The sequence below is a fragment of the Chiloscyllium punctatum genome, chromosome 8 (assembly GCF_047496795.1).
Source record: "Chiloscyllium punctatum isolate Juve2018m chromosome 8, sChiPun1.3, whole genome shotgun sequence".
In the NCBI taxonomy this organism is placed as follows: Eukaryota; Metazoa; Chordata; class Chondrichthyes; order Orectolobiformes; family Hemiscylliidae; genus Chiloscyllium; species Chiloscyllium punctatum.
This window is the reverse complement of record NC_092746.1, coordinates 45437504-45451111: the sequence shown is the minus strand read 5'-3', so window position 1 is coordinate 45451111 and position 13608 is coordinate 45437504. Positions and strand designations below refer to the sequence as shown.

At 38.5% G+C, this 13608-nt stretch overlaps 1 protein-coding gene across 2 annotated transcripts in view; it reads left to right on the top strand.

Annotated features, from left to right (window-relative positions):
* The window catches only part of asb4 (ankyrin repeat and SOCS box containing 4), a 46043-nt gene extending 33166 nt beyond the window's left edge, over nt 1-12877 (top strand). For both annotated transcript variants that reach the window (XM_072575466.1, XM_072575465.1), the window contains exons 4-5: nt 1405-1518; nt 8410-12877. In XM_072575466.1, the coding sequence (XP_072431567.1) occupies nt 1405-1518; nt 8410-8598 (303 nt within the window). In that variant the 3' untranslated portion in view covers nt 8599-12877. The remainder of the gene's footprint in view (nt 1-1404; nt 1519-8409) is intronic.
* The last annotated feature ends 731 nt before the right edge of the window (nt 12878-13608 follow it).

Genomic DNA, 13608 nt, shown 5'->3' with positions numbered 1-13608 from the left:
AAAACATCAGTTCTGTGTGCAATAGTATGTTAATAAGAACATTTATTGAAACTGTTGAGAATCAAAGACATTACTCTCTGTTAGATAAGGCAGAGGCAGAGAAGCTCTGTTGTCAGACTATGCAAACAGTATAATCTACAATAGTGTAGAATCATACCCTGAAGCCAAATCTTCATAATACTCAGATCAAATAAAAGTTGTATCCAGGGAAGTAGATCAATCCATGGTGTCAACACTAACAGCTTTGTAAATACTTCAAAGAGAAATTGGAAAGTGTCCCAAAAATGCATTTTGAAATAGAACAGATTATGCTTGCCTTGCATTAACAAACAGTTAAACATCCATCATCAGAACTGAACACAGATGTACACTAACTCTTCATTACCCCACTTTAACCATAGTTTAAGCAGAGAAGGACACATGTGTAAAAGTCATGGTCCCAGTATACAGCTTGCCCCATGGGCGTGCACGGGGTAATTTAGATGTTCCCACCTAATCATGTTCTGTCAATTATTTTTAATAGACAGAAAAGAAAGCAGAGGGCTCATCTGAATCCTTGATATGTTCTGGTGCTTTGCAGGACCTGATACTGGGAGTATGATTTGATAAAATGATCATAAGTGGAACAAATTAAGCCCATTTACTAGACAGAATTAACTGCTGTGGTCCAAACTTTATATCTACATCCACCGAAAATTTCCTGGGTGTTTGATGCTGTTAAAGTGTTAGGATCTGGAGTATGTTTCCTAATTTAAAGAAAAAAGAAATGTGCCTGCATTGCCATATTTTGTGCTCCTGTCATTTGTAGTTAGGAATATAGGATGGATGAGGAAAAGCACTGATCTTCCCCTTCCTACAGTAGCAGCATCCTGATGAGAAAATATACTTGCAGCCAGATAGTGACGGTAAGAGTGTGTTGAATGTTCCAGAAGCCCAGAAGAAGACTCAGAGCTTAGCTTATATTAATTCCCTTCAAAACTAGGCAAAAGTATTGTCAGACTGAGTGTTCAGTCTGCATCCTAAATATTGTGGGCTTAAATTAAGTTATGATAGTATTCCATCATTACTTCATGAAGCAGCCTCATGGATCGTGAGAATTGATGAGACCTTTTGTCTTTGTTACCTAACTATTAATCACTGATGTAGATGACAGTGTTCGGAGTGTGTGGAACCCAGGCGTATCTTATTTACAATCTGTTTCGCAGACCCTCAACTAGAATCCTGACAGGACTACACAAGAGGGTGATGGAGATTTGAGATTCATATCTTCAAATTGTGAGACCAGTAAATTACCCCTTAGAAAACTTTGCATGTTTACCCAGCTAATCGTATGCATCAATGTTTCAGATTCATTCTTCATTTAAACAAAAGAAAAAGTAAAATTTACTTCTTGTTTATATCCAGGTACTACAATCATGCTACAGCTGTCCAAAAGCAGTGGAGGTTATGATCAATTCATATGAATTCATTCAAGCCACGCCAAAGTGGAGGCAAGTTATACCAGATGAGATCCTAGAGGTAATTTTGTTCAACTTCTGTTTTCTTTGCTTGAGGATTCCAACCTTAACTGAACAAAAAAAAAATCTCGTAAGACTGAATATTTTCTACAAACTAGTCATCACCAAACCCATGGTTCAAGCCAGAACAGGTCTGGAAGTTTAATATCCCAGATTATGAGGCTTGTGGAAACAGGATGGGTACAAGGGGAGCAAGTGTAGCAGTGTTGGTCAAAGATCATATCTTTGCACTTGAACACGATACAGTTCCTGAATTAGCATCCATATGGTTGGAGGTAAGAAACAGGAGGGGTGGAGTAACCTTATTAGGTATTTATTCTCAACCTTCAAATAGTGGAAAGGAAGTAAAAGAGAGCATTTGTAGGCAGGTTGTGGAGATCTGCAGGACAAGTGATAGTTGTGATAGTTGGTGATTTTTATTACCCTAATGTAGCTTGAAAAAAAAGGTAGACTGTAGGGCATGGAAGGGAAGAAGTACCTGCAAAGTGTGCAGGAGAACTTTCTGGAACAGTAAATTTCCAGTCCTACTAGGGAGAGGGCTGTGCTGGATCTGATCTTAGAAAACGAGACAGGCCATATAGAGAATGTCAGAGTGGGGGAGCATTTGGGAAATAGCGGTCATGACATACTAAGATCCAATATTAAGTTGGAAAATGATAAAAATCAGTCAATGATTAATATCACAGACTGGAAAAGGGCAGATTTTAGGTATCTAAATGTTGAACTGGAACCTGTTGATTGGAAATACATTTTGGCACATAAAACTATAGATGAAAATATGAGAATTTCAAAAGGGAGATGAATCGAGTACAAGCTACATACCCATGAGAAGTAAATATGGGGTATCCAAAGCTAGACTATCCTGAATGAGTAAGGATTTGATGAGAAAATAAGGAAGAAAAGTTATGATGCATACCAGAATAATAAAAGCAACAGAAATTAGGAAGAGTATCTCAAATGCAGCAGAGAGGCTGAGACTGGCAAGGAAGACTAAGAGGAAGTATGGGGAAAGGATGGCAGGTCACACTAAAACAAATAGGTCTTCACGTATATGAGTAGTTAAAATGTTAGTGAAGGATAGAGTGGGGCCCAACAGGAAACATGCAGGGTAAGCTGCTCACTGAAGCAAAGGGTATGTCAGAGATACTAGATGAATATTTTACTTCTGTCTTTACCAAATTTGAAGATGGTGATAATGGCTTAGTTGAAAACATGAGTGGCTAGCAACTGAGCAGTATAATGGTAGATAAAGAAGACACGATCAAAAGGCTAGTAGTACTCTGGATAGAGATGGGATACATTCTAGATTGCTGAGAGTGTTAAGTCAGCTAATTGTGGAACCTTTGACAGAAATTTTCCAGGCCTTCCAGAACACAGGGACCTGGAAGATTGCAAATATGACACCTTTTTTTTAAAGAAAGGGACAAAGGATAACCCAGGAAATCACAAATCTGTTAGCCTGATGTCACTAGTGAGAAAACTGATGGAGTCTATAATATGGGATAAAGTAAATATACACTTAGAGAAAAATAAGTTAATACTAGACAGTCAACATGGCTTTTTCTATGGCAGGTCATGCCTTACAAATCTAATTGAGTTCTTTTACAAAATGATACAGGCAGCGGATGAGGATAGTGACATGGATGTTGTACATTTGGACCTTCAGAAAGCATTTGGTACAGTGTATAAGGCAGGTTGATTAGCAAATTGGAAACGTATGGGATTGATGAGTCCTTAGCAGCATTGATTAGGAGTTGGCTGAAGGATAGGAAACAAAGGGTAGGTATAGATGAGCATTTCTCGGATTGGAGATGAGTTAGAAGTGATGTTCCCCAGGGATTGGTGTTGGGACCCTTGCTTTTTCGATTTATATAAACAATTGTGAGATGAGTGTTGAGGGCAAAATCTCTAAATTTACAGATGATACTAAGCTAGGGAGTATAGTGATTTGTGAGAATGATGCTGAGCAACTTCAAAAGGACATTGGCAAGTTGGCTAAATGGCACCTGGCAGATGAAATTCAATGCAGAGAAATGTGAGGTAATGCATTTTGGTAGAAGAAATATGGAGAGATAATACAGACTCAATGATACAACTTTGAGGGGAGTACAGGAGTAGAGGGCCCTTGGGGTTCACGTGTATGATTCTCTGAAGGAGGCCAGGCAAGTTGAAACCAAGAAGGCTTATAGAATTGACTATAGGCTTGTAGAAAGTGCTTATAAATAGAAACATAGAGCATAAAAGCAAGTAAATGATGCTACACTCAAACAAATCTTTGGTCAGACCATATTTGGGGTTTTGTGCTCAGTTCTGGGTATTTAAGAAATGATGTTAAAACTCTGGAGAAAGCTTAAAGGAAATTTACTAGAATGATACCAAGAATGAAGGATTTTAGATACAAGGGAAGATTCAAGAGATTGGGCTTATAGTCTTTGTAGCAGAGAAGATTTAGAAATAAATTTATTAAAGGTGTTCAAAATTATTAACAGTTTTGACAGGCCAAAGAAGGATATTGTGTTTCCAGTAATTGGTAAATCAATAATTGGGGGTCACAATTTCAAGATTGTGAGTAAAAAAGTGAGGAGATGAGGAGAACTTTATTTACACACAGAATTGATAGGATTTAGAATTTGCTGCATGGGAGAATGGTGGAGGTGGATTCCATAGGAGGTTTCAAAAGAGAGTTGGATATATATTTGCAAGTAATGGCCTTAGAGGGCTACGAAGATAGAACGGGAGGATTGAGCATATTGACATGATGGGTCAAATGGCCTCCTTCTGTACTGCAAAAATCAATGATTCTATAGTTCTATAAACTAAACTTGATTAAATTCAGATGGGTCAATGCACATGTATATGTGTGCACTTATGAGACCAACATTACCCAGTGATAATGATTTTTGCTGTGTCTCTATTATTTTGAATTTTGAGCTCTGAATAATTTTTGAGCAAGTATGTTTGTGATGGGTATCCATCTTATACTCCATTAAAGTCAGCAGAGTATAAATCAACCCGAACACATTGCCAACTTGGCAGGTACAGGTATGCTTAGATCAAGTCAGGATGGATATCCCTGGAGGACAGCTAGGATGGTATATGAAGAAGACAAGAAAATCAGGGAGATGCGCAAGAATTTTGCAGATGTGACACTTGGAACGTTGATTATCTAAATATCAGCTGTCATAATGTTAGAGTAAATGCCAAGGAAGATGAGAAATTTCTGAAATGCACTCCTTGATGAATATGTTATCAGTCCAGTCAGGAAGAAGACATTCATTTCTCAATTTGGTGCTGGGGAAATGAAGTGAGGCCAGTGAGTCTAGTGTCTGTGGGGGACCACTTGGGACAGAGTAATCATCATATCACAGGGCTTAAGTTCATGTTTGAGAGCAGCAAGGAACAAGCTAAATTTAAATTGGAAGAGGACTAATTTGAATAGGCTGAGTGAGGATCTAGCCAGGGTAGAACAGAACCAAAATTTTACAGGTAAACTGTAAAAGTACAATGGGTGATCTTTAAGGGAGAGATGTTTCATGAGCAGGTTAAGTACTTTGAAACAAGATGGAAAGACAGAAAATAAAAGTCAGGCTTCCTTGGATAACACAGGAGATAGAGAACATGATGAAACAAAGAAAAGAGTATGATGCATGTCAAATTAATTTTTAAAGTGAGAATCCAGCCCAGTATGAGATTGCAAGTCTTGAAACTTCATATTCTCCAGAACTATAGAGATAATGAAATAATAGAGCGAACTAGTGACAACGTGCAGGATGTAGGACAACTGAGGAGCATGCTCCAAGGTCTGTCCACCATAATTCCCCTCCACTCTGCTTGAGGCAAGGTCTATAATCGTAGTCCCATCCAGAAGCCTACAGTTGTGTGAATATTCACCTAGGTGCAACTGCAGTTGCCCACAATTTAGCACAATAGCTAGGTTTGTCCGTGCAGTTTGAAATGTCTAAGTGATCACAGTATCAGTGCATTAAAACTAAGAAATTACCCTTTATTTAACAGTAGTGCAAAATGAAATGCTTCTCAATAAGTGATCTATTGATGCCAAAACCCATACCATTGGTCCTCAAACCCCTTCAACCCCTCACTTGCCTGGCAGGACCTTCCAGCCAGGATTCCAGCCCCGGTGAGACTGGACCTGCTCCCGTGAGACACCTTATAGATTGAATATATCTCCCTTTCTCCATGACTGCATCATACTTAAGACATCATGAGATGGCAATCAGCTGATTGTGCAGTATGACTCCATAACTCGATGGGATTTCGTTGGAATGTGATGTCATCAGCTCTGGAATTATAACTGCTTATTTAAGAATTGAACCCAATTAATCATGAATCTCCATCCACTGGGGTCATGATTAATAGGATATCTCTTCAGTCAATCCTAAATCTAAACCTTAACGACACACACCCAAAAAACTCTCCTATTCCTACTTTGGGTGCAGTCTTTTGAAAGTGGAAGAAGTTTTGGTAAATTCTTCAAGATGATGAGATTTACTTTTGTGGTTAGAATGAATTTGTTCAAACTTCCCCTTGTCACCCTTCAAGATCCCACCAGTCTTTACCTCACTGAATGCCTCAAAATCGCTGTCACCTTGGAAAGATAACAACCCATTGACAGTTCCACTGATCTCATCAATGTGTTTATTCATTTGCCCATTTCTCCCCCTGAGCCATTAATAAAGCACATTCCAATGCTCCTCCTGACCTTCTACCCTCCTATCACCTGCATTTCTTGACACCACACCACACAAAACCATCTGATTCCTAAGCTTGACCTATTTATTCCAACCTAACCTGGTCTAACTCTCAAACACTACCCCCCCACCCACCCTACCCCATGACTTCCGCTTCCCAGTACTGCTGCACACATCTTTGGACATGAGCTTCCCACAGCAAGGTCCAAAATCTGGACCACCAACTCCCTGTGACTTTCCCATTCTCAATCCACTCAGGACAGATTGCTGTGAGGTCATACTTCTAACCTTTCTTAGACAATGCTGCATTCCTGGATAAGCACTCACCTTTTCCCAATTGACTGCACTCCCCTTAGCTGTTTCAGCTTTAACCTGCCCTTCAGCCCCAAAGTCTGCCTCCCAGCTCTTAACCACTTGGGCTGTAACATGGCCTGTAGAGAGTCAGATTCCACCCTTTGACTGTACTTGATGAGTTTATGACATAAGTCTCCCAAGTACATGCAGGTCCTGGCCCTCTTCCATCACCAAACCCTTACCACCTGACGCCTGAAGGAAGAACGTCTCATCTTCTGCCTAAGGACTCTCCAACTGCATGGCATCAATGTGGATTTCATCAGTTTCCTCATTTCCTCTACCCCCCACCTTATCCCAGTTCCAACCTTCCAACACAGCACAGCACTCTGGAACTGTCCTACTTGTCCATCTTCCTTCCCACCTATCCTCTCCACCCTCCTCTCTGACTTATCACCTTCACCCCCACCGTCATCTACCTATCGCACTCTCAGTTACCTTCCCCCAGCCCCATCCCCCTCTCATTTATCTCTCAGCCCCTTTGACCCACAAGCCACATTCCTGATGAAGAGCTTATGCTCGAAATGTCAATTGTCCTGTTCCTCAGATGCTGCCTGACCAGCTGTGCTTTTCCAGCACCAAACCCTCAACCCTGATCTCCAGCATTGGCAGTCTTCACTTTCTCCGAGTTTATGACACAACTCAATGCAGCCATCATTTAAAGCTGCATTGTTATCAGGAATAGCAGTAAGTACTTACTTTGTAATCCAGGATGAAGTGAAAGCTATCAGAAGCAAACCTTGTTTACGGTGTCATGTATTTAAAGCAAACAGTTTTTACAATTGTGTAGAAGGCCCACTTATTTCCAACAAATGGGATGCTCGTGTATTCTTTTCAATATCTGCAGTAGGGATGATTGACCTGTCTTTTATAGTCAGATTACTTCACTGCAAAACTTTAGCCCAACTCGTGAGAATCTGATTTTTGGAGCTCTTACCTAATTATGTTCACCCACCCACCATTCGTCTCACCTCCTACTGGACTGGAAGATTCCACCTGCGACCCTAATCAGTAAAAAGGACATGATACATGCAAATTGTCACCAGTTTAATATATATCAGTCATATATTAATGTCAATAAGCCAATGAGCCTTCACAAAAACAAAATACAGTGCTTGCTGGAAATCTGAAATAAAAATGAAACATGTTGGAAATTCTCAGCAGGTCAGCCACCTTCTTTGGAGAGAAAAAACAGAGTTAATATTTCATCAGGGCTGGCCTGTCATCAGAGCTTTTTCATTTTTGTCCCTTCACTCTTCAGACAGAACACAGGCATTACATTTTTGTGTTACAATCTGTGCATTACAAATGGAATCATGAAGTGTAGCTTGAATTTAGTAGTTTCAAAGGAGTAACAAATCAAATCTCAAACTATAGCATTGTTATTATTAGCAACAAAGTAACCCAGTAGCCAAATCTATTAAGTTTTGATTGGCTTGTTTGAACCATTTTCTTGAATTTGATCATTTCCCCATAATAGCAGCTATCTGCAAATAAAATAATATGGCCAGAAGCTCAATCAAACTTTCAGGCCAGACTTAAATAACCTCTCCTTTCAGGCACTTCCTGTTCCTTCACAATACAGTCTTGACCTCAAAGCATGCTCAGACCCAATAAGATTATTGCATGTTCCATTCTACTAATGCTTGTGGTGGACCAAAGGAAAATGCTTCAAATGAAATTAAATAAATACAGCAAGTTTAAAGTTAAAATCACACTAAGTGTATTAGCCCCAATATATCTGTCATGCACCACTCACTCCCTCACCTAGTTTGTGAACCTTTGATTGAGAAAGTTAGTCTTTGATCAATATCGTTTTCTTGACTTTGCAGCAACACTGGGAATTTTATAAATCTCTGTTTGATGTCTGTGGAAGATCTCCACGCTCTCTGATGCACCTGGCTAGATGTGCTATTCGAGCAGTATTACAGAAAAGGTGTTACAAAGCAGTGCCAAAACTTAACCTTCCACTTCGACTTAAAAAATATCTTCTATTAGAACCAGAGGGTGTGCTCTACTGAGTCTCAAAATTGATAAATGAGTTTCCACACATCACTGGATCTTATTCTTCTAGTTAAATCAACCATTGCACAAAGTTAATGGCCTGGATTTTGTGGTCAGTGATGCAGGAACAAAACTCACTATTCATTATGTGTACAGCTACCCACAGACTTACTGTGGGTTTTTCAGCAACAGCTTAGAGTTACTAGAGGACCTTTTCAGTGTGGTGCCCTCTTTAGGAGAATGTGCGTTGTGAGCAGGAAAAGGTGCAGCACAATTCTTACAGAAGCAAGTAGATTCTCAACCAGGAAGCATAAATTAAAATATTAAATTCAATGTAAAGTCAGGAACAAAAGCAAAATGAAGTGATGTGAGAAACAAAAAAAACTTGCATTTACATACAGCTCTCCATGGCCACGAGACATCTCAAACTACTTTACACCTAATGATTTCCAAAGAAATGTAGTCACTAATATAAAATGGCAGCCAATAGATACTGAACAAAATCTGACACACAATGTGATAATAAACAGAAACCTGTTTATGTGACATTGATTAAGGCATAAGTATTCACTGGTCACCAAGCAGCTTCTTGGAAATACTGCCATGGTTATTTTTACACCTTCCTAAGGAGTCACATTTGGCCTCAGTTTAAAGTCCCTATTAATGCATCTGAGTGTCAGCTGTGGATAGATTCTAACCAAGCTGGCCAAACAGGAACTAAGAGACACACATTTACTTTGTTTATTGACAATGTTAGTCCAAATATCTATTCCCCCTTTATATCTATATATCAATTCATTAATTCATAGACATCGTCAGTTTCACTTCTAATCTTAACTGTGTTCAAGATGTAAGGTTAATGTCCAGGGATATGCAGGCTAGGTGGAGTGGCCATGCTAAATGTGGGGTTATAGGGCTAAGGTGATAGTGGGGGATCTGTGTGGAATGTTCTTCAGAGGGTCGGCGCAGACTTAATGGACCGAATAGACTCTATTTGCACTGCAGAAATTCTATGATTCTATAAGTGCATTGTTGCTAACTTTGTGGATGACATAAAGATAGGTGAAGGGTCAAGTAGTGTTGAGGAGGCAGGGAGTCTGCAGAAGGACTTGGTCAGGCTAGAAGGTGGGCAAAGAATGGCAGAGGGAATATAATGTGGAAAATTGTGAGGTTCTGCACTTTAATGGGAAGACGAGGGGCACAGATTCGTTTCTAAATGCGGAAAGGCTTTGGAAATCTGAAGCACAAGGGGACTTAAGAGTACTAGGTCAGGATTGTCTTAAGGTTAATTTGCAGTTTCATTTGGCAGTTAGGAAAGCTATGTTTCAAGAGGGCTAGAATACAAGAGCAGGGGTGTGCTGCTGAGGCTGTGTAAGGCTCTGGTCAGACTGCATTTGGAACATGGTAAGCAGTTTTAGGTCCTGTATCTAAGGGCAGATGTGCTGGTGGTAGAAGGGGTCCAGGGGAAGTTCACAAGGATGATCCTGGGGATGAAGGACTTGACACATGAGGAGTGGTTGAGAAATTCGGGTCTGCACTCCGTGGAGTTCAGAAGAATGAGGGGGAATCTCAGCAAAACATGCAGAATACTGAGAGGCCTGGATAGAGTAAGTAGGAGAACATCTTTTGACTAGTAGGAGAGATTAGGACCTTCATGTAGCCTCAAAGTGACGGGGCAATCCTTTAGAAGGGAGAGGATGAAGAATGTCTTCAGCCAGAAGGTGATGAATTTCTGGAACATGTTGCCCAGAAGTCTGTGGAGGTCAAGTCATTGAGTGTATTTAAGGCAGAGATTAGTAAGGTTTTTGATTAGTAAGGTGATCAAGGGATATGAGGAGAAGGCAGGAGACTGGGGTTGAGAAACCTATCAGCCATGATCGAATGCAAGAGCAGACTTAATAGACTGAATGACTTAATTGTGCCTCTGTATCTTAATTATTTGTTATATTAATGTCAGCTTTGTCCTGTGAGTAAGCACAGGAATCAAACTTGATCTAGAATCTTGTGATCTAGTGATGAGATTTTTTTTAAAAAAGGATGGACTGAGAGAAACAAAACACAGAAAGTAAACATTACAAAATATAACAGTTAATTTAAATCTCAATGAAAACTCAAGTCTGAAGAGTGAGACTCCGCACTTGTAAATGTAAAATTCAATAGTAGAGAGGCTGTTTTGTTAGTAATCACAATTTATTGCTGCATTAAAAATTCACTCACACTCAAATACACATGCCCTAACTTTTTAAAGTATGTTTAACAAATGCTACAACTTTGTGCCTTGGTATTTTAATGCTGAATCTGTTGGTGAGGTACCATGTGGCAAAGCTGTGGAAGAACAGGGTACCTAGGACAACAACCCCTGGATTTTAACACTTAACTGTCCATATGTGGAAGTAGCGATCACTCTTCAATTTACTTCGTAAGAAACGTGAGCACTGATAGCTTCAGTTATAATCCAAAATCCAGGCCATTGGATTTTCCTTCGATCTTTTCTGTGTATTAACTGCATGTGCTTATGTATTTTGAATCAAAACAATGTTCAAAGACAATGAGCAAATCTGATTGTGTTGAATATGAGATACACAAAATTAGAGTAAATTGTAAATTCTATTCTATTATTCTATTGTGTTTGTCAAGAAAATCATAATTTCAAAAATGTTTAAGTAACATTAAAAAAAGTGTGTAACTGTGAAATCTTCTTTGACCATCTAAGCTCATACATTTCATCTGTTTGTTAGTTGTTTTCTTTGACAAGTGATTCATCTATTTTAAAAAGTTCCAAGGGAGTCCAGGAACCACAGGTAATTGAAGTATATATTCCAAGATATTTCTCTAACATTGTTGAATTTGTATCTGTCTCACATTCAATATAAGATAACATGATGTCAAACAATTAATGACCATTTCTATATGTAGTTCTACATGAAATTTGTTAAATTTATATTTGACTAAATTTATACTGAACCTATAGTCATTGATGAACACGTAACCTGTCCTGCCTAATCCAGTTTATGGCTCAAATCATCAACTCACACTTTAGTCCTTATGCTTACTTATTACCATCACCTCCTTAAGGTGCCACCCCCAAATTTTTTCATTATTCATTTATTCCATCCCAAATGCTTCCATTTAAAAATCATTCTTGTCTACTGCCTCCACATTCCTAACACCCACCAGTCCTTAGCAGATGGCTTCCTTTCTTTCCTCCTTCAGATCCTGTGTTGAGCAACTCCTCATCCTGGGTGATTTCATTTGCATTTCACCTGGAATCTCTCCTTTTATTTTCCTGCACTTTTGACTCCTTCCTTTATTTTGTTTATTTTTTCTGCCCTCTCTACTTCCATATGCTTGATCAAAGACAAGATGAACTCCTGGCATTCCTCACCCCCCACTTAATCCTTCCTTCTGTGTCCACTCATAGAATGACCCTTAAATGCCACTGCAACAGCACTTTTAAATTCCTAAACTTGGCTTTCTGTTTTTCACAACATCTCTGCAAGTGTCGATTTGTCAATCTCCTGCACATTTGCTTTTGTCCCTCATAAACCTTTAGACTTTCCAAGTGAAGTATTTCCACCTAATGTTATTTCCTTATATTAAGATTAGCCAAATTAGCTCTCAGATCTTAAAATATTAAACTTAATGTTCTCATGGCTCGCCTCTTCTTTGCTTCAAGAGAGGAGTTTGCATTCCTCTGATGCTGGCTAATTATATGCCACATCTTCCCTTTGCCTCACCACTTACAGCTGTACCCTCAGTCATTATGTCCCATTCTCTGAAATATCCCCTTTATACTTCTCTATCTACTTTTCCTTCTTTGAGATGTTCCTTAAAACATCTTTTACCAAGCTTATGATCACCCCTTCCTAATATCTCTACTTCTTTTAATTTCAAAAATATACTTTATTCATAAAAAATCTCTTTGGTTATATTCATTGTCACAAATGGAGTTCAGTTCTGTACGGTTGCATATCAAGTAAACAAACAAAACATTAGACTCTATCCAAAAAACCATACACCTCATACACATATAATACTAATATTTACATATATTTGAGGCATTAAGAGAGTTTTACACAGCATCAAGCTTTATCTTATTTATCTTCACAGAAAGCACTTAGACATGTTTTGGTACATTAAAGACAGTACATGTATGTAAGTTTAAGTTATTGTTATTGATGTTGCTTTATAATCATAATTTATCTGCTGATCAATGGTAGATGCAGAGAATGCTGTCTTCAGTAGGCCATTCCTTTTTTTTTAACATTTCTGTTCACTCACTTGCAAAGAAGAAAATTCATGTCATGTTAATTATAATGCTACTGCAATTCCATGTATATCTTTGTTGTGACATTAAAGAAATACATCCTTTTAAAAATTCTAAATAAAAGTTTCCGCTTTTTAACTTGTCATCTTTTTGTATTCTGTTTCTATGTTTGCTTTTAAATTTTTGTTCCGACTACTTCCTGTCATGCCATATATTTCATGATTTACTTTTTTTGTTGCTCATGTAATCAGATGTATATATTTTTCTAGCTTCATTCTGAAGGTGTCATTTATACCTCTAGAAATTCCAATCCTGGCTGAATGAAAAATATCTCCCAGTCATTTGAGAGTACTTTACATAATCAGATCATTGGAATGTGCAGTTCTGACTCTTATCTTGTTTTGCGATGCCCTTCACAATCAGTAGGTGCCTACTCATGCATTAACATCTCAAATGTGTGGGAGATCCAATGAGTTATTTTCATTCCGTGTCCAAAATTGAATTTTAGAAGATCATTGCTTATTTTTTCATGATTCATCTGTTAATCATCATGATCCTTTCTTCACTAATGCAAAAGTAATTCATTCAGATTATCCTCACAAACTAATGCACTGCATCCATTGTTCTTTTCTCTAAACTCTCCATCACACCATTTTTTAAAATAAAAAGGTAAAGAGGGATAGCGGTCTATATTTGGTGCACAATGCTTTGAGCAGTTGTGTGTCAGCAAGCAGATTGATATAATCCAAACATAACATTT